The sequence below is a fragment of the Nanorana parkeri genome, unplaced genomic scaffold, assembly GCF_000935625.1.
Source record: "Nanorana parkeri isolate BGI_ZX_2015 unplaced genomic scaffold, ASM93562v1 scaffold15, whole genome shotgun sequence".
Lineage (NCBI taxonomy): Eukaryota > Metazoa > Chordata > Amphibia > Anura > Dicroglossidae > Nanorana > Nanorana parkeri.
The window spans coordinates 794505-806732 of NW_017306283.1; the positions used below are offsets into that span (position 1 = coordinate 794505).

Below are 12228 nucleotides of genomic sequence, written 5' to 3' on the forward strand. Positions count from 1 at the left end.
CCGCTGCCCCTCCTGCAGGCCCAGGGCCAGCATCTCGGTGTCGGTGGGGAGAGAGACCAGCTAACATCCATTTGCCGATCTCCTCCCTGTTGAATGGAGCCGGAAGCAATGCTGATTGCATCACTTCCGCTTCCTCAGCTGTCATTCCCCAACTAGAGAAGCCGGGGAAGAAGCTATTGAAGAGAGGTCTGCGCTTGAACAACTTCATAGCAGTGGAAAGGTGACACTAAGGGGGTGATTTACTAACCTAAACACACGCACGCACCAGGTGCGTTTGATTTTTACACAGCAAAGCATATTTATCAACCAAAAAGTCTCTAAAAGCATATTTCCACTGATGCCATATATGGAAAAATCATGCACATGATGCATATATAATGCTGCTTCACAGTTTAGACAAAAATGGTTAGCTCGTGCATTTACATTCCTGCATTCATCAACGCAAGCAACACAATGTAGAGCTAATTTACACAACATCACCTTGCAATTCAGGGCAGGGCTTTGTACAGCTGGGTGTGTACACACTACAAAGGTGTTTAGATTCCACCCATAGATCATGCTGGGAGTGAACACACTACAGAGGTGTATACATGTTCGTGGTGTGTTTATAAGGTTAGTAAATCAACCCCTAAGGGTCTAATAGACTCCTAATGTCACCTTAAAGAGCACCTGTCACGATGTCCGATGTGCTATCACATAGGGGGCTTGTGATCGCAATGAAGTAAAAAAAAGAATAAAGTTTAAAAAACATTATGTATTTTCTGAAAGCCGAGACCCTGTAGAATAAAATGGCGGCAGTTGCAAATGTTTATGTTGCGCGACATTAGCGCAACTTATTATCAAACTCAAAAATGCACTTAAAAGAGAACTATGGGGTAAGTGTTTTTCCCCATATTTCTCCTCAAGGTCAGGGGAGGACACAAACTAGCGTCCTCCCGTCACCCAAAGCTCAGTATATAGGGAGCTACAGCTCACTGTATACTGAGACCGTCGCGGCCGGGGCGGATCCCGACGATGCTGTCTGGATCCGCCCAGCTGTGTGAGTGACAGCTGGCTCTGCCTATGTAGAGGCTGTACCCGCCACCTCCCCCGTCCGTTCCTCCAGTCAGCGCTGGAGGATCGGGGAGGGGGTAATCCCTGCAGGGAGCTGTGACTGACAGTCTCTACTCTTTGCAGGGACAGGATCGAGAAGTGAGCGAGTGACGGTATGTGTCACTTCCCGATCTATTGAGCCGACCTGTGACAGTTTCATTGTCGCACGTCGGCTCGAACTACGAGGCTGAGTGATTTTTCACTCCCCTCATAGTTCTCCTTTTAAGTTAAATGTAGTGCCCCCAAACACAATATAAAACCTTCTTTTTTTTTTTTTTCTCAAATATAAAAGATGAGGTTACAACAAGTAAATCGATACCCGACATGTCTAGGTTGAAATTTTGTGCGTCCAAGAAACTGCGACAGAATTCAGTACCCCAAAAAGTCCATAGACGACACTTTAAAAGCCGCCACAGGTCATCAGTTTAGAGACGCGTCCCCTCGAATAATTGCTCTCCCATGCGCTGTGCGCCAACTTGCGTAATGCGATCGTCGTTTTCGTATATAGTCGCACCCAACGCGAGTTTACGTTATGAGGCACGTGCTCACGGGGGACCTTTAAAAACACATTTTACAAAAATTTATAATTTTTCCATTTATTTTATTTAATATTATTTTTAAAACTGTTTTATTTTTATTTTTTTACTTTAATTGCTATCACATAGGGGGGGCTTCCAAGCCCCCCCCCCCCATGTGATAGATTGGTGGTGACAGGTCCTCTTTAAGGGGATGCTGGGGGTCCAAAAGACCCCCCCCCAGTGTCACCTTTTACACTCTAAGCTATTGGGGTGCAGATTGTACTTCAATAGCTTATTGTTGGGCTTCAGGAGCCGACCAATGACAGCTCAGGGACCGGAAGTGATGCAATACGCGTCGCTCTAGGTTCCATAGTACGGGGAGGGGATCGGTACATGGGTGTTCGCCGCTCTCCTCCCCCAGCTTCCCGTAGGAGGGGCAACGTAGCCCGGGAAACACGGCGGGGGGCAGGCCGCCCGGTTACCGGATCATAGAAGCGATCTGGCGACAGCTGAGCCGCCAGAATCGCTTCTACTGTAAAGCCGGCCGCCGGCTCAACAAAACGGCTTTTCTGTGTAACCCCCTCAGACTTCGTGACGGGATTATCCCGTCATAGGTTGTGAAGGGGGTTAAAACGTTGCCTGTGGATAATTTGGGGTACCGTATTTTAGCGCCGTTTCACGGGCGCACACAGTTTTAAAGCTTGGCATGTTGGGTATCTATTTACTTGGTGCAACCTCATCTTTTATGTTGTACAAACACATTGGGTATTATATTGTGTTTTTAGGCACTAATATTGGCCTACGTGTAATTTTTGCTGAAATTTTGGGGTTTATAAAGAGTTGCACCGATATCGTGCCGCCATTTTTTTCTACGGGGCCTGCGCTTTCAAGTTTAAGCCATTTTCAGGCCTAAAATGTGGATTATAACGCGTGATTTCCTGCCAGCGAACCCACAATCCAAATATAAATGTTTTTTTTAGTTTATGACCGTAGAGATTAGGGATGCACCGATACCGGTATTTTGATACCGAGTACAGATAATTTTTTTCCGGTACTCGCCGATACCAAATGCCGAGTAACGGAAGTACCATTCAGGAAGCCAGGCGGCGTGTAATGACCCGCCACTCGGCTTCCCGATTAACAAAGAAAGTCTGTCCCCTCTCACCTCGGCATGTCCAGCCTGTCACCCCCCGGGGCCTCTCCAGCCAGGAACGGCCTTCCTCCGGTACCCAGCTGGAGCCGTCTTGCTGGCCAATCATGGAAGCTGGGCGCGGTTTAATGACGCGACGCCCTGCTTTCTGATTGGCCAGATTGGGCGCTGCGTCATTACACGGCGAACAATCAGGAAGCCGGGCAGCGTGTCATTATATCACAAGTCACGAGAGAGCATGGAGTGTCATTACACGCTGGCCGGCTTCCTGATTGGCCGGGAAGTCGGCTCCATGCTCCCTCATCACAAGTCACGAGAGAACATGGAGCCGCTTCCCGGCCAATCAGGAAACCGGGCAGTGTTAATAAGGCGCTGCCCGGCTTCCTGATACAGGAAGTATCGGGCTAGGCATCGGAGCATTTGGGCTAGTACTCGCCCAAATACTCGGTATCGATACCGATACTAGTATCGGTATTGGTGCATCCGTAATAGAAATGTTTGGAAAGTACAGACGTGTTTTATGTTTTTGTTGCTGTTACAATAGGGGGGAATTTATCAAAACTGGAGCAGACAAAATCTGGAGCAATTGCCTATGGCAACCAGTCAGCTTCTCTCTTCACTTTGTTCAGTTAAGATGTGAAAATGAAAGGGAGAAGCTGATTGGTTGCCGTGCACAGCTGCTCCAGTTTTGATAAATTCCCTTCAGTGTCTTTTTTGTTTTGATTGTGTTTTGATTTTGTTTTTATTAATTCTTCTCTCTGCAAAAACTTTGTGTGGTGCTTTTGGATCCCGGCATGAGAAATCGATGTCAAAGCGCAGAGGGATCGGAACTAGACTTGTGAAAGGTTGGCGTCGCTCAGCGATGAAATGGATTTTTGTTCTGTTTTGTAGGTAAATCGGCTGTACTACAGAGAGAGATTGCATCCAAGATCAAGCAGCAGCTGTCTCGTCCCTGGGTCCCTCCAATGTGCCGAACAGCAACTGCGCAGAGATCCCAGGTCAGTGCTCACCAAGGGGTTGCAGTGCTAAAAATAAATGATGATTTACCCGTGTGTACCTGGAAATTTCAAATGGGCCCTCTGCGCATCGCTATGCACCCTTCTAGGGAACTTTTACATAAGAACATTCCTCTCTGGCCAACTGCGTCAAAGTGATCCCTCTCTGGCCATCAAAGTGATCGCTCTGTGGCCCACTGCTTCAACGTGACCCCTCTCTGGCCAACTGCTTCAACGTGACCCCTCTCTGGCCAACTGCTTCAACGTGACCCCTCTCTGGCCAACTGCATCACGTGCACAGCTGCTCCAGTTTTGATAAATTCCCTTCAGTGTCTTTTTTGTTTTGATTGTGTTTTGATTTTGTTTTTATTAATTCTTCTCTCTGCAAAAACTTTGTGTGGTGCTTTTGGATCCCGGCATGAGAAATCGATGTCAAAGCGCAGAGGGATCGGAACTAGACTTGTGAAAGGTTGGCGTCGCTCAGCGATGAAATGGATTTTTGTTCTGTTTTGTAGGTAAATCGGCTGTACTACAGAGAGAGATTGCATCCAAGATCAAGCAGCAGCTGTCTCGTCCCTGGGTCCCTCCAATGTGCCGAACAGCAACTGCGCAGAGATCCCAGGTCAGTGCTCACCAAGGGGTTGCAGTGCTAAAAATAAATGATGATTTACCCGTGTGTACCTGGAAATTTCAAATGGGCCCTCTGCGCATCGCTATGCACCCTTCTAGGGAACTTTTACATAAGAACATTCCTCTCTGGCCAACTGCGTCAAAGTGATCCCTCTCTGGCCATCAAAGTGATCGCTCTGTGGCCCACTGCTTCAACGTGACCCCTCTCTGGCCAACTGCTTCAACGTGACCCCTCTCTGGCCAACTGCTTCAACGTGACCCCTCTCTGGCCAACTGCTTCAAAGTGACCCCTCTCTGGCCAACTTCATCAATCCCTCTCTGGCCAACTGCTTCAAAGTGACCCCTCTCTGGCCAACTGCGTCAAAGTGATCCCTCTGGCCAACTGCATAAAAGTGATCCCTCTCTGGCCAACTGCATCAAAGTGATACCTCTCTGGCCAACTGCATCAAAGTGATCCCTCTCTGGCCCACTGCATCAAAGTGATCCCTCTCTGGGCAACTGCATCAAAATGATCCCTCTGGCCAACTGCATCAAAATGATCCCTCTGGCCAACTGCATCAAAGTGATCCCTCTTTGGCCAACTGCGTCAAAGTGATCCCTCTCTGGCCAACTGCGTCAAAGTGATCCCTCTCTGGCCAACTGCGTCAAAGTGATCCCTCTCTGGCCAACTGCATCAAAGTGATCCCTCTCTGGCCAACTGCTTCAAAGTGACCCCTCTCTGGCCAACTGCTTCAAAGTGACCCCTCTGTGGCCATCAAAGTGACCCCTCTGTGGCCATCAAAGTGATCCCTCTGTGGCCAACTGCATTAAAAGTGATCCCTCTCTGGCCATCAAAGTGATCCCTCTCTGGGCAACTGCATGAAAGTGATCCCACTCTGGCCAAGTGCATGAAAGTGACCCCTCTCTGGCCAACAGCCTCAAAGGTGACCCCTCTCTGGCCACCAGCCTCAAAGGTGACCCCTCTCTGGCCAGATGTACAGTATGTATGTATGCGAGATAGGTACCTTGGATTGCAAGCTCTTTGGGGGCAGGGACTGATGTGAATGTACAGTATGTAAAGTGCTGTATAAAGTGCCTCCCGGGACTTCTCGAGAGTCACTCCCATCCTCTGGAACTCTTTACACCAACCTGTCTGACTATCTCCCTTAAGACTCATCTCTTCAGGGAAGCCGATCCCACCTCAACCTGACCACTCAACCATTCATGCCCACACAGCTCCCTCCTCATGTATCACTGGCCCCTCCCTTTTTAGATTGAAAGCACTCAGGGGCGGGGCCCTCCTTACCATCTTGTCTTGAATTGTACTGTGATTGTAATGTCTTCCTTATATTGTAAAGCGCTGCGCACACTGTTGGCGCTATATAGATTCCGTTTAATAATAATGAATGTCGCTGTATAAATTCCCTGCAATAAATAATGATCTTTTTTTTTCCTTCTCTATAGAGCATGTGCTTGTTGCATTGTTTCCAGGCTCAGCCGCTGTCTCTGGTCGGGGACCATTCGGCAAAGTCCATCCCTCCCGGTAAGATAACTTTTAGCTTTACAGTAACCTTGTGATGCAAAATTTTGACTTTGAATGTCAACAACATTTAAGACCGTTCTACACCATGTGGGTCCATCCGAATCGACCTTTAAGGGTTAGTTCACACCATAAGCAGTGCGTTCCGGTCCGATTCTGGCCGGAACGCACTGCCTCGCATTGCGGCCGGCTCATTTTTTTTGCCGGGCTGGAGGGGGCGCGGCGGGCCTCTGGCCGCAAGGCGATCGCCCGCACGGGGTCGCAAGGCACATTGTACCTGCAGTGCGGTCCGGTGCAATCAAAATTAGTGCTGAAATGATTAAACTATATTGCCAAAAGTATTGGGACGCATTTACACGCACATGAACTTTAATGGCATCCCAGTCTTAGAGCCAAACCCAGACACGCCCATCGGATTGCCAGACAGAGAAGCGTGATTGGTCACTCCAGAGAGCACGCCTCCACTTCTCTAGAGTCCAGTGACGGCGCGCTTTACACCGCGGCATCCCACGCTTTGCATTGCACTTGGTGATGTGCGGCTTGGATGCAGCTGCTCACCCATTCCATGAAGCTCTCTACGCACTGTTGTTGTGCCAATCTGAAGGCCGCATGGAGTTTGGAGGTCTGTAGCTATTGTCTCTGCAGACAGTTGGCGACTTCTGCGCACTGTGCGCTTCAGCATGCGCTGACCCCGCTCTGTCATGTGACGTGGCCGACCACTTCCTGGCTGAGTTGCTGTTGCTCCCAGTGGCTTCCACTTTGTTATAATCCCAGTAACAGGTGACCGCGGCGGAATATTTAGTAGCCGGGAAATGTCACGGACGGACTTATTGCACAGGTGACAACCTATCACGGCACCACGCTTGTAGTCACCGAGCTCCTGAGAGCGACCCGTTCTCTCACCAATGTCTGTAGAAGCGTCTGCATGCCGAGGTGCCTCATCCTATACACCGGGGGCCATGGAGGGGATTGGAACACCTGAATCACATGATTCGGAGGGGGAGGGGCCCAATACTTTTGGCAATATTTTGTGTATCTTGCAGCATTTCAAATACAGGATTTCTGCACCAGAATTCTCAGCTTCACCTACCTGCCGTGGAATTGAAGTGGAACTTAACTCAAAATATGCAGATTTGCAATGTTAAAGGAGACATCTAGTAATGTTTAGTGTCTAAGCAGAACCCTGAAACAATTGACCTTTTTGTCTTCATCCTGAAAAATAACCGAGCACTTCCTGGTGCCTAGACACTCCTCTGTCTACAGCAGCGGTGGGAAACCCCGGCCCTCCAGCTGTGCTTTAACTACAAATCCCAACATGCTTCTGCCTCCGGGAGTCATGCCTGTTGCTGTCAGTCTTGCAATGCTTCATGGGACTTGTAGTTCCGCACTAGCTGGAGGGCCGGAGTTGCCCACCCCCGGTCAGCAGCCTCAGAGCTGCATATCTGCAGTGTGAGATCATCTAAGACTCTGCTGCCTCTGACTGTTAGTCTCTGGAGATTTGGAGTGACATTTGGTGTTGTCACTTCTGTTCTGCTCACTGTTCTCCTTGCTCTGACATGGGAAAGAAAAGCCCTGCCTCTACCAAGATGGCCGCCTTCGCAGAGACCCAGTACAGAACAAGGCATGGTCAGTCAGTAATTCAGAAAGTTTAGCTGCAGGGAGACCACGGGCAATACTAGGGGGCTATTCCTTTTTTCACCCTATCTGCATTTTTTTGGGGGGGGGCAACAGCTTCCAGAGTTCAGTTCTTCTTTTATGCTGCTGGCTGGATTCCTTTTTAAAATGGCCGCGGACTGTTTTTTTGCTCTAACCTCTCAGACATGTTGTATGTGTGTGTGCAGAAAGGAAAGAGTACTGGGAGAAGTACCTGCCTCTGGTCAACATGCAGCTGCCTCACTCCTACTCGCTGGTGGCGTCTCTGCTGGAGAGGAACATGTCGGACGTTAGCGCCGTGCAGGAATGGGAGGCGGAGTGGAAGAGCCAAGGTCTAGCATCCCGCCTGTCTGCTGAGGTGAGTCTTCTGTCGATGGGTAATCTCCGCCACCCAGGCTTTGCATGTATAAAGGCCGGGGTCATGCCATATTCACCGGGGAGGATGTCTGCTTGTAAGTGTAGGCTCCCAGTCTGTGCTGGGAAAGTGTGAGGGCAAATGGGATACTGGTTTAGGCACACGTGGGGGGGTGGGGAGGGGGCTGCCAGCAAGTAGCATACCCGAGAGGGCCAGATCTGTCTCTTAGAAAGGATGAGCGGGCCGCAGATCTAATGCAAGCCCTGTAAGTCTTTATTGTACATGACGGTCCGCACCTGAGCTCCTTGGAACCTGTGCCATGGGCCTCCTACCCAATCGACTTCGCATTCCCTGCCCCTCAGCTGCATGTAAACAAAGGGGCGGGATGCTTGTGCTGACGTCATTTACCTAATAGGGCCACATAGCCATATAAGGGAAATGTCATATACCAAATATAGGCATGTAGCCATATAAGGTAAATGACATCACTGCATCCCACTGTAACAACCAGACCCCACAGGTCTTATTTTAGGTGGAGGATCACAGCTGCAGAAGTATGAGGAGGGGGTGCAATCCTACACCACAGTGAATTTACAGTCTTATGGTAATGAGTTAGTCAACAATTACTTAGCATGAAAAATAGATGAGGTTTTATTGTAGGGAGCAGTCCTTTTAGATTAGTGGGGTGAAGGATGACAACAATCAATGGGAGCAATCAAGTTATCCCTATGCACAGTTCTATCAATATGCAAGCATTTGGAAATCACAGTCTGTGGTATGCTTACTGCTATTTTAGTTGATAGGAATGATAAGGAGAATGTTGGTGCCCTCCGGTGGATCTTTAGAGTAACTGCAGTCCAGATTGTAATAGTCCTTGCTGAAGCTGGGGATGAAGGAGGTAGTGGAGACCGAATTGCAGGGCTGGAGGGAAGTCAAAGCAGGATGTGCTGGTGGTTTTGGAGGGGCTCTGTCCGGCCCAATAAGAGGAAGAGGTTCGGTGCTGGGATACAGGAACTTGCCTGGCGTCTTCACACTTGCTCGAACGTCAGGCAAGTGTAACGTTCAGCCTTAACTAGGGAGTGGGGGAGGAGTCCTGGAACGAGGAACAGGTGAGTGATCGAGTGCACCTGTTACACCCACCCCTTTGCTTATGTCACATCGGAGGCGGGGGAATTCCCCACCAGCAGCTAATTGGGCAGCACAGAAGGAGCTTCTTTCCGATTTGAGGAGCAGCTCCTTACAGGTTTGGAGGAGCTCATGTTTGTTGGGACCAAGCTCATCTCTGAAGCCCCGTTCACACTGAGCGATTATCGCAAATTACCGCGCGATATCGCTCTTCAATGCATTTCAATGGGGCAAAGGGTCCTGCTGTCGCGGGTCGTGTGTCGCTACAGCAGGACCCTTTTTGGAGCGGATTTAGTCGCGATTCAAGCTTGCCCAATGCAAGCTTGAACGCGATATGCAAAACGCGCGATTTGCATATCGCGGAGTGTGAATGGGGCCTAATGGCAAGAAGTCGGAGGAAAAAGCCCAACGCGCTTCAGTGGCTCAAAACTAGGGATGCACCGATACCAATTTTTCGGTCCGAGTACAGATACCGGTGCTTCAGCTGGCATTCGGCTGGCTTCCCAGGCAATCAGGAAGCTGGGCAGCATGTAATGACGTGCTGCCCGGCTTCCTGATTGCCCGGGAAGCCGGCTCTATGTTTTTTGGCCGTGAATTGAGCCGGCTTCCCGGGCCCATCAGGAAGCCGGGCGGCGAGTAATGACCCGCCTCCCAGCTTCCTGATTGGCCGGGAAGCCGTCTCCATGTTCCCCTATGGCACTGCCGGTCAGAGGAAATTTTCTTCCGGTATCGGTGAAGGTATCGGAGCATTTGGGCGAGTATGAGTACTCGCCCAAATACTCGGTATCGGCACAGATACTGGTATCGGTGCATCTCTACTCAAAACTCCCCCTTCATCAGGGCTTAGATGCTGGCAGTAAATGAAGAGAATACTGGACAATAAAATGTAAGATAAAAGGGGAGCCCGACTGGCAACCCAAATCGGTGCACTCGTTGGATACTCTGATTCATGTCATGTGCAATAAAGACTTCTTGGATCTGTGGCACTCTTACCATTTTTACACTCTACTAGACTACTCCGGGGGCCCACAAGGCCTCCCCGGGTGTCAGAGTTGCAAACCCCATCTTGCCCACCATTGGGTCCACCAACAAGCCCGTTGTTGAACTGGTTCTTGGTAAGTCTCGGGTTCCTGAACAACACTTAGCCACCACTTGTTCTTCTGACTTCTTATAGTCGTCGGTGAGGTTTGGGGGGGAAGGGGGTGTTGTATTATCTCCACGCCACCCATAATGCATTTGACACCTTATCATGACAGGAGTACCGCAGCAGGAAACGGCAACGCTTGCAGAAAAGGATACAGGACCAGCTTCGCCAGTGTAACCAGCAGCTGCCAGAGAATCACGCGCCGGCCCCGGCGGCCACACAGGACCTCGTGGAAATGCTTAAAGCCTTCACCGTGGAGGGAGGAACGGACCAGAATAAAGGGTCCAGGTTCACCCACGCCCAGAAATTTACCCACCAGCAGGTACCAGATCTTTCGTGATATTGTATATAAAACACACCCTGCACAAGGAGAGAGAGCAGCAGCGAGCGATCTTTATTACAGGTGGGGGCGGAGACAAGAGCAGTCACCCTGCACAAGTAGAGAGAGCAGCAGTGACCGGTCTTTATTACAGGAGGGGGCGGAGACAAGACCAGTCACCCTGCACAAGTAGAGAGAGCAGCAGTGACCGGTCTTTATTACAGGAGGGGGCGGAGACAAGACCAGTCACCCTGCACAAGTAGAGAGAGCAGCAGTGACCGGTCTTTATTGAAGCTCCAAGTCTCACACTGGATCACTGCACAGATCTGCAGGAAATACACAAAGCTCACCAATGAAGAACAAGCATGAGTCTTGTATGAGGACAATATTTGATTATTCGGAGTTTAGCTTTAAAATATGTTGTTTTTTTAGACTGGGCCACAGAATGATATCGGTCTCGGTCTCACGCTGTCTCTTTTTGCTCTTTTTCTTCTTTCAGGATCCTCAAGTATTAACCGAGCAGATGCAAAGAGCCACTGAAAGTCTGTCCAGGAAGGACGCACAGGTAGAAAATGGCGAGAAGGTGCTGCATTGAGCTTGTTGGGTATGATTGGTGGACGGATGGAAACTCCTTTCATAATCGCACGTTTCTCACAGTGCGGGAAAAGTCGAATATGTGTGAGGTCATTCAGCTCAGGGGTCCATACAATTGTGTCTGTGGGGAAGCATCTCGGGGTGTTTAAAGGAGCTATATGGGGTCAGGGCTTTTCCTCATAGTTCTCCTTAGGGTGACGGGAGGACACAAACTAGCGTCCTCCCGTCACCCTAGGCTCAGTATATACGGAGCTACAGCTCCCTATATGCTGAGACGCCGCAGCCGGGACGGATCCTGACATTGTTGTCTGGATCTGCCCAGCTGCGTGAGTGACAGCTGGCTCTGCCTATCTAGAGGCAGAGCCAGCTGTGCCCGCCCCCTCCCCCGTCCGTTCTGCCAGTCAGCGCTGGAGGATCGGACAGGGGAGGGGGGAAATCCAGTCTTTCCCCTGTGACGGCTCTCTGCAGGGACAGGATCGAGAGGTGAGCGAACGCCGGTATGTGTTCGCTCACTTCCTGATCTACTGAGCCGACCTGTGACAGTCTCATTGTCACAGGTCGGCTCGAACTATGAGAATGAGTGATTTTTCATTCACCTCATAGATCTCCTTTAAAGGGTCCTAGGAGCATTGGGGTGCCAGAAGTATGTAGGGTCACCCTATGGTGCTAGCCGTTTGGTTTATTTTAAAGGCCATCTCCATGCAAATGTTGCCCGCCCCCCCCTTTCCCCAGCACAAACCTCCCACCCAACTCTAATCCGTTCTGCTTCTTCCCATACCTTGTGAGGAGAGATAGTTACTGTCCGGGTCCCTTGCTGGTGCAGCTTTCGGGGTCAGGAGGGAAGCTAATCTAGCGCTGAAGATGTGTCCGCCCGGCTGGTCCCAGACAGTCCCCTTGTCCTCCATGTTACCACTGCAGGATCCTCTTCTGGATCCCGAGACAACTCCGCCGCTGGAAAGCCGAAAGGAAGTGTCCACTTGTTGCAGGCCATGATGTGGACACCCAAAAAAATGGCCTCGCCTCCTATAAATGTAAGAGAGAGGAGACTCTGGATTGGAGCGTCATATGACCGCAGCTTTAGGTGAGTGAAAAGGATTAGGGGGTAGGCCTGTGGGGGGTGGAGAAGGGGGTAGG

At 50.2% G+C, this 12228-nt stretch overlaps 1 protein-coding gene across 1 annotated transcript in view; it reads left to right on the top strand.

Moving 5' to 3' along the window:
* CCDC22 (coiled-coil domain containing 22) overlaps window positions 1-12228 on the top strand; it is a 27027-nt gene that overhangs the window by 3879 nt on the left and 10920 nt on the right. Inside the window, exons 4-8 of the mRNA XM_018558529.1 lie at window positions 3652-3758; window positions 5829-5907; window positions 7746-7915; window positions 10294-10503; window positions 11000-11065. Coding sequence (XP_018414031.1) covers window positions 3652-3758; window positions 5829-5907; window positions 7746-7915; window positions 10294-10503; window positions 11000-11065 — 632 coding nt within the window. The remainder of the gene's footprint in view (window positions 1-3651; window positions 3759-5828; window positions 5908-7745; window positions 7916-10293; window positions 10504-10999; window positions 11066-12228) is intronic.